Source organism: Ruditapes philippinarum, unplaced genomic scaffold, assembly GCF_026571515.1.
Source record: "Ruditapes philippinarum isolate M1 unplaced genomic scaffold, ASM2657151v2 ctg2659_1_1_1_1, whole genome shotgun sequence".
NCBI lineage: Eukaryota > Metazoa > Mollusca > Bivalvia > Venerida > Veneridae > Ruditapes > Ruditapes philippinarum.
In genome coordinates, this window is record NW_026852469.1 from 182,832 (window position 1) to 191,647 (window position 8,816).

Below are 8,816 nucleotides of genomic sequence, written 5' to 3' on the forward strand. Positions count from 1 at the left end.
CAAATTTCTACTAAAAAACAAAAACAAACAATATTGATGATTATTTTTTTTTAAAAGGCATAAATATATATGTAATTATAAAACTGTAAAACATACATCATATTGTATAGTTTTTGTTTTTAATAAAAAAGATGTTATTATATCTATGACTTGTAATAAAAAGTCTCGAATTTTCCAGAATTCTATTGAGAGACCACTTTATTAAGAGACCACTTTTTGGCAGTCCCTTGAGTGGTCTCTTAATACAATGTCGACTGTATTATAATATTGTGATGACATTTAAATGTTGCCTACGAGAGTTTTCATTTCTTCCAAATGCCTATACTACAATGTACAAATAGACCTCCAAGATGGATCTGTAAAAGTAAAACTAACAATGAAAAACACGACACTAATGTGATTAAAATCTAACGACTCATAAGTTCTACACGACCTAAAATTTAATGTTGAAAGGTTTGCATGCTCAATTCTCATCGTTGAGAAATTACCATTGTTCAGTTCTTAAAGTTAAAGAAATGAATCTTATGTCATTTGATCAGTTTCACTGATTGATTGATTGATTGATTGATTTTCTTTAGACCGGGCGGTCAATGATAACCTACGAAAGTGCAAGCACTTATTTCCAGTAGGATCCTTACCTCAGCAGACTCCAGAGACAGCTATGGGATACAAGGGAGTCCGGGAACCAGTCCCTAGCTCTTATTGAATAGATCCCTTGGTTCTTTACATGTCCAGTGTATAGCACTGATACATGCGAGGATTACCTGGGTTTCGTAACAGTAAGCCTCTAGGTAGGTGGGAAACACTGAATGTGTTTCTGAAAAATCCCAACGGTTTACCCAGGATCGAATCCGGAACCTCAGGAGTGACAGTCAGTGGTCTAACCTACTGAGCCATCGTGTCACTGACTTGTTGTGTCGTACAAAGTGACAGTATAAAAACAAATATCAAATAAAAAGTGATCCATCGGAAGCATTTAAAACAGCAAAATTACATGAAAATTGCAAACTCGATTCGATTGAGTCTGTACATGACGGGTAATGAAAAAGTGCAACATCCCTCAAGCCCCCTATCACCGGCTAGAACGGTACTCAATTATCTACACTTAAAAGTGGTAGACTCAATTATTCCGAAGGACCAGAGAAATATAACAACACTGAAGTGAAGTAATGGGTAACTTTTCACGGCTGCTACACAACACTTATGTGACGCACAAATATCTGGGGGAAAAGGTGATCCACAAGGAGTGTTCGGATGATTGGACAGTTGAATATGACTTGGACAGTATAAAAAGACGTTCCGTCCCAATCGTTCTATAAATATAAGATGTTCAAGTAACCTGAATAATTTAATGTCGAGGACAAGTGTATAATACTGCAAGAGAAAAAATATTTAACACTTTTGAAATAAAAAAGTATATTTCTATTTGTGGTGAAATAAAAGGTGAATGGTATGTGCAAATATTATTGTCTATTTTATACAAATGTAAAACAATTCGTATACATGCTATAAAGTATAGGCTAAATGAATGTTTTGTAGAACATTTCTATTTTTCATATATGTGGCCTTGTCTAAATAATATAAAGATATTGATGTTCTATATACATTGTATACATCGAGGTTTCTATGTATCATACATCCATTGGTTCTATATGTTCTATATATAGAAGTTTCGTTTCTCACTCTTTAATTCTCACACTGAAAGTCAGCATGACAAAATACGCAGGTTACAACGGTACAGATATCTTCATACAAGCTGATCACTGTTAGAACTGCTCCGATCCCTTTATAATTTATTTTTCTATCTTTAAGATGCATCATCAACACATAAATTAACTTCAACCTCGGTATCGGCAACAATTTTAGTATTATCCACAACTTCCTCAGTTGGTTCTTCAACAATGTCGGCTTTGGATACTTCTATAACAGTTGGTTCGTCCTCCTCTTCAAGGTGTTTACATAGTTCCACTTGAATGAACCCGTATAGAAGTTTGTAATTGTTTTCAGTTGTTTCCGTAAACCTGTCTGATCCGAGAACAAGTCGGATATTTTCTATAAACGGATCATGATAGTCCTGAAAATGATAAGATAAAGACTGGTCTATATTCTAGACAGGACAGTATGCAGTGATTAAAAAAACTTATTGTTTGCAAAAAAAATTATCAAGAACAGTTAAACTTCTAAATGGCGGTAGTCTTAAGCACCAATTAGAAATTGGATTGCTTTTACAAACTGAAAATAATTTGGGTTTTCTACATGTATAAGATACTGGTTAACCATACACCATCAATAATATACACTAAATACGAGATATCGTAGATATCTTAAATACGCATAGTCTTTGATACTGCAAAATTCTCTATGATTTTCTTCCGCAAATTTAAAATTTGTTCCCAACATTTTCATGACAAATAAGTAAATTCTGTAATTTGGCTTAAATGTCACGAATTTATTTAACCTTTGTAAATAGCATCAAATAGCAAATGCTTTTTCCTCACAGCAGTAAAAAAGAACAGAAAGATAAGTAGTTTTAAATGGAAACATTGAAAATTATATTGTTGACATGCAAAGGTAAGTGCTTTTTTTCTGGTGATTTCCATCACATGTCAATGTCACGGTCAATGTCATTAGGTCGTCTGCAGAGAGTTTTATCGTTTGTTTTGTAAGAGAAATATGAAACTTTTACCATTACAATCAGTCTATATGTGAAAATCATATAAAGTAGAAAGACGAAACGGAATTGGATAATTCCCTGGTGTGTTATAACTTTCTGAAATGGCAAATGAATGTACTGTATGGTATGAAACTAATAGAATGTTAAGTGACTGTCTGCGTGTCAAGATTGTTTTCATGACAGAGGTAACTAATTTTGTTTTCTTCAAAGATTTCATCAGACAAAATATGTCCAAAAACTATTATAAACTGCGCAAAATTGAATTACGGGATAAAACTGACATTTGACAGAGGTCTATCACAAAATGAATAAATAACATCAATTGAATAAATAGTTTGTTAAAACGTAGATCTAGCATGAATGCCAATACAATTCGTTTCAATGAAGTGGAACAATGTGCTGTATTTAAAGAGTATAGTAATCAAATAAAAAATGGTTTTGATTTTTACATTAAATGCGCGTTATCAAAAAATGAAATACTGCTTGCCAAGTCAAACACGTAATCAAAAGCATTGAATACACGTTTTATAAATGGTTTTTTAACAAGTTTAAGCTAACTTGACCTGTATAAAGATGTACAAATATTTAAATTTATCTGAAGCGTAAGGTTCGGCACCATTCAATTATATATGCATATAAACATTTATGTTATTTAAATACAAATTATCTCAGTTTTAGGGAAAGGTACACATGTCGTCCGAGTTAAACTTAAGTGCGCTGACAAGAATTAAGGAAACATTCTAAAGTGTAATTACATTGTTATAATAACTGAGATCAATCTACAAACGTGTAACGTCTTTTTTTAAGGAAATCGCTGACATCAGAATATGTTTTAAGTTAACATCACTAATGACGTACTCCTGTGTTTACAAACATTTTGTATTAAAACAAACAGTCTTGTCATCTATTGGATCTTGCCTGCCTATTACATTTCTTTAAAACAATATACTTAAGACAATTAATACTACATATTTATTTTTTTGTATAGACTATTTCTTTTAAAAATGGTTTAATATTGTTTATTATTCCTTTTTAATACGTTTCAAATACAATGTATCTCCATCATTTTTCAATAACTTACATGCCAAGTTACAAATCTTTCATAGAGACGCAACATAAGTATCTTAAAGTAAGGAAGTTTTTCATAATCACAAAGAAGCAGAACATTTGAGAAATAGGCTTATGAATGCAAGGCATTATTAGATATAAAGGTCAAAGTTAAGTGCCACCATAGAAACAATTACCTTGACCATTTTATGTGAAAATTGTGTGGCGGCAGCACCGTATTGTATCTCTTGTATAGCTTTGTCGACGTTTTCTAGATTAGCGATGACCCCGTCAAATATACAATATATATCCATTGACTTGTCTTCAAAATCTTGATTCTTCCTCAATTCTTCGAGCTCTCCATCTTGTATTCCACTAATACTCGAGTACTTTGCTTTGTAATGAGGATGGCTGTTTAAAAATCTGGAAAAAACATATTTGTTCACTTATAAATTTCTACATTTCGAAAATTTTGACAGCGATAAAAGATGAACTAAGTGTTGACTTTACGCAAATAAAAGCAGTGCAACAGTAACTTTCAAGTGTTTTTAATTTTGTAGAGTACAAAGGATTAAATGAATTTGGCCATATTTCGTTATACAATAAAGATAAGTTAATTGTTATTCAAAATAATTTACGTTTATAATGACCGAACAGAAAATATATCACAGTTACAAAATGTATGGTATTTTTGTTGTTGTTGATTTGTTGTTTTTGTTGTTGTTGTTGATTTGTTGTTGTTGTCGTTGTTGTTGCTGCTGTTGTTGTTGATGATGACGATGACGACGACGACGACGACGACGACGACGATGACGATGATGATGATGATGATGATTTGTTGATGTTTTTTTTTTTCATTTACGTATAAAATCTATATATCATTATTAGTTATATACATGCATATATTATGATAGCAAATTTATAATGAAACACAATTAATACAAAATAAACATAATAATATATATGTAGTTATATTATTTGCAGCTTTGAATATGGAACAGTTCATTCATAATTTGAGGGATCTGAAGATACAATGGTTAATCAACAGGTTATGGGTTAACATAGATTGTTTTGTTTAGTAAAACATTAATAATTCAATTTTAACTTTTTATGTAGTGTTTAGATATTCATTAAGATCGTTTTTTGCAAATATACCAATCATTATGATATTCGTCAATTTGAGGTAGTTTTCATTTAGAAAATTTTATAAATTACACAAATCTCTCCTAAATGTATCTCAAAGAATTGAATTAAATTATTCATTGATTACAATAGATCATATCTTAATTTTCTCCATTAGAGGAACACATTCAATACAATACAATACAATACCATAATAATCTAAACAATCTCTTAACATATACCATGATGCATGTACATTTATATACAAGACTTAATTTCTAAGGCAATAGTTTGCAAAAATAGATCATACCAAACAAATACTTATATTTCACCACTTCTTTAGAATAAACTCACTTCTCTAAAACCGGAAAAGATGGCCCTTGCCAGCATTCTGATCAGGCCATATTTATTTCAAATTTTCATCTTGATAACCCCAAAATTGACAATGAAAAGTCTCGCAAATGAAAGTAACATATTATTATAATACATGTACTGAAAACGTAAACATATTGAATAATTATATGGAGAATGTAAGTAAGGATGTTGTTTATAATACTGACCTAGGTATTTGTTTATAACACTGACCTAGGGATGTATACAAATATTGACATGTACATACATGTTATATTGTATTATATTAAATAATTATAAATTCAAGATTTTATGATAAGTCAAATAAAAGCATTCTCTTTAGCATAAATGTAAATGCGGTTTCACGCGATTACTTCGCTTTTCTATTATTTGATGGAACTTATATTAGCTTTATCTCATGCTTAATGGGACAAAATCTTAAAATCTGTTAATAAAGCATTCAATCATCGATAATCTTTGGGAATTTTATCAAAGATCTATTCATTTGTGATTGAGATTGCGTATTGTATACAAAATCGTACAGAGCTAAATCGATAATGTATATGTATAAATTTGCAAACACTCTTAATGGAGTTGTATCAAGTCACTGCCCATATTAAATGTAAACCGCATTAATAATAAGGACTTGCTCTGAGGACGAACCTATATAAACTAATTAAATATTTACTTTAATCTTATTATAGTAATGCACAGAAGTATAAGATTCGGTTTCGTAAGTGCCCATAAAACTGGAGCAATCTGACGGTAAATTTTCACCAAATTAATTTAGTATCTTGGCATGCAATCAACGAAAATATTGCTGTAATCAAGCGATGGATGATCGATCTTCGAGGGATGGATAATCGATCTCTGAAAAAAAATCTGTCGCTTCGAAAAGATACAAACGTGACCTTACAGACGGACAGACCGGACGAAACTGGAAAAAAATATTTACGAAAATATTACAGTTTTCCCCACGCATCATGAATATATACATGTAGATGTATGCACAAACCTCTACAAAATTCACACCATCTTAAAAATTACTGTTTTATCTTTAATCCTATAAATTGTGATGTATATTTACAAAAATGTATTTATTTATTTATTTTTATTTATTTATTTATTTATTTATTTATTTATTTATTTATTTATTTATTTGTTTATTTATTTATTTATTTTTATTTATTTCTTCTGTTCAAATGTTGTAACATCCGAACAAAAGAAACAATGTCCGTCTTTTTTACCTCATAAATGTTTCTGTGGCATGTTCTTCCATAGACCTCTGAATTGCCTTCCATGCGTTGCGTATACTAAATATCTGTCTATAGTTCGAAAACGGTAACCTTGGGTCAACAGTTTTCCGGGCCGACTGTGACTCCGGTAAGTTAACTTTTTTCTTTTGTTTCTTTTCTTTCACTGGTTTGTCTTCCTTTGATTTTCTAGATCCCGATTTAGAACGGAAGAACTTTGATTTTATTGCACCCATTATATATCTGTTATCCCTGAAAGAACTTTACAAATGCAATAATTTGAATCCGATCACGCACAAACATTTACTACAAAAGTTATCTCACTTCAGAATATTATCTTCTCCAAAAATCCATGATTTTAAGTCTCTTTTTAACACACACTTTTCTATAAATCTGCCAAAAATGGAACTTCAAATGGTTTTCACATTAGAAACTTTTACCGTTCCGCACTTTTCAACTAAATAAATATACGGTGTATATAAATGGTAGGTTTAAATAGCTATTGATCCCGTCATAGTAAATATATATTAGAATTACAAAAGTGAGATTTAATGAATGTAAATTGACAGTCACGGGTAAGGTGGATTAAACATATCAGGTTAGCTTCTATGTGGTATAAGTAATGATTTACTTACACTGTGTCGTAAAATTTCATTTTGTTTTGAAAGAAAATGCTTAGCGTCTACAAAATGGCTTAAGTGGTTTAAGGATTTAAGAGTATTTTAGTTGACCATGCAGTTTGATATTTAAACAAATAAAACTACTTTTTTGTATACCTTTACCTAAAAAGACTATGCTGTCCTTGAAAAATATACATAACATAGTCTTAACATTTATGTTAGTTTAAAATCAGCTTATAAAAAAAACAATCATTTACGTTATCATGAATGCATTATCTAAAACCTGTGTCTCCTGTTACAATTTGTTATAAATGAACAACACAATGTCATTGTTTATTGAACGACGTATATAGACCGATATAGAACAATGCTTTAATGTAACAAGCGCAATAAATCGCTCTACATACAGCCAGGAACGTTTGTATACAAATACATACACTGATATATTACACAATTTAACTTAACGCAATCATGTGGAAAACAAAGAATAATCTGCATTGAACATTTTTAAGTTCTAAAATGCAAATTTGATAAGAAACATGCGGGGTTTGGAACACAATCATAAATGTTATATACAAGTTAGCCTACTTATGAGTGCTTTCCTAGATGATAGGGATTACGTATCAAATCCAGTTAGTTGAATAAATTCAGAAACCTTAAAGTAAATATTGAATTGTATACACACGCACACACGCTCAAAAACAATTTCTTTCAGTTCGGTTTCTGCTGCTTGAAAAAGAGGTGCAAATACTATTGACAACACCTGTATATACATCAGCTTAGACAAAACTAAATTAACATTCCATTACAGTTCTTTACCCTTAAACCAGGAAAAAGAGCCCTTGCCACCGGAATCGAGTCCGACCAATTTGTGCGTGCGCGTGTGCCATATGTGAAACTCTTGGGTATATGAAATACATGTAATACTGGATTTGTAGAGCGGACAGTGGTCATAGAAAACTGTGCATTAGTGATTACTGTCAAATGACAAATTAGCAGAAAACGACGAAACTAAGGTTTCGACGTTCATATAAGCTTCGTCATCAAGTGCCTGGTGCATATTGTCAGCATCTTGCAATTCGAATATGTTGGAGGAATTATGGCCTTTTATTTTTTTACATAAATGATATACATGTATAGGTATTGATTTGCATCTTTTATGTTTCTGTAGATTTGGAATGGTGATTGTACTAATTAGATGCATATTAAAAAATCAGACTAAAGTAAAAAAATAACACAGAAGTGTATTTCTCTATATATAATAAATGTAAAAGAAACAAAGGGCCATAACTCTGTAAAAAATGTTCTCCAAACACTGACAATATGCACCAAGACTCTTGATGCTGCTGCTGCTGTAAAATTGAAAATCGCTTGAAAAATGTAGTAGGAAGTGAGAACATAAGTGTTTTTGTGTGTTTGTTTGTTTTTCTTTCTTTCTTTTACGGAAAAGCTAGTCAAAAAGCACGCTGCATATCACATATCACGGGTTTTTGAAAGTGTCTGCAATAATAAAACATGCGCACATGTATATCCCTGGTTAAGCTAGAACATTGGGTCCGTTCTCAGTACGCCCAAAATGTGGAACGTAAGAAAATAACTAAAATGCACTGGCGAAAATAACCTTTCACAATTTATACACATAAAGAAAGTCGTGAAAAAGTTGTGAAAAGATTGGGAATATGACCGCTTGGATAATTGTTTTACAAAACTCAAATAACACAGTTGTACCGTGACCATGGAAACATCTTT

General features: G+C 31.2%; 1 protein-coding gene across 1 annotated transcript; it reads right to left on the reverse strand.

Annotated features, from left to right (window-relative positions):
• Positions 1 to 1,070: 1,070 nt before the first annotated feature.
• LOC132714157 (uncharacterized) lies at positions 1,071 to 7,038 on the reverse strand. Its single transcript, XM_060696942.1, has 3 exons — positions 6,442 to 7,038; positions 3,919 to 4,144; positions 1,071 to 2,074 (listed from the first exon to the last, which is right to left on the reverse strand). Exons 1-3 carry the CDS (start codon positions 6,681 to 6,683, stop codon positions 1,808 to 1,810), a joined length of 735 nt encoding a protein of 244 aa, XP_060552925.1. The 5' UTR covers positions 6,684 to 7,038; the 3' UTR covers positions 1,071 to 1,807.
• Between the last annotated feature and the right edge of the window lie 1,778 nt (positions 7,039 to 8,816).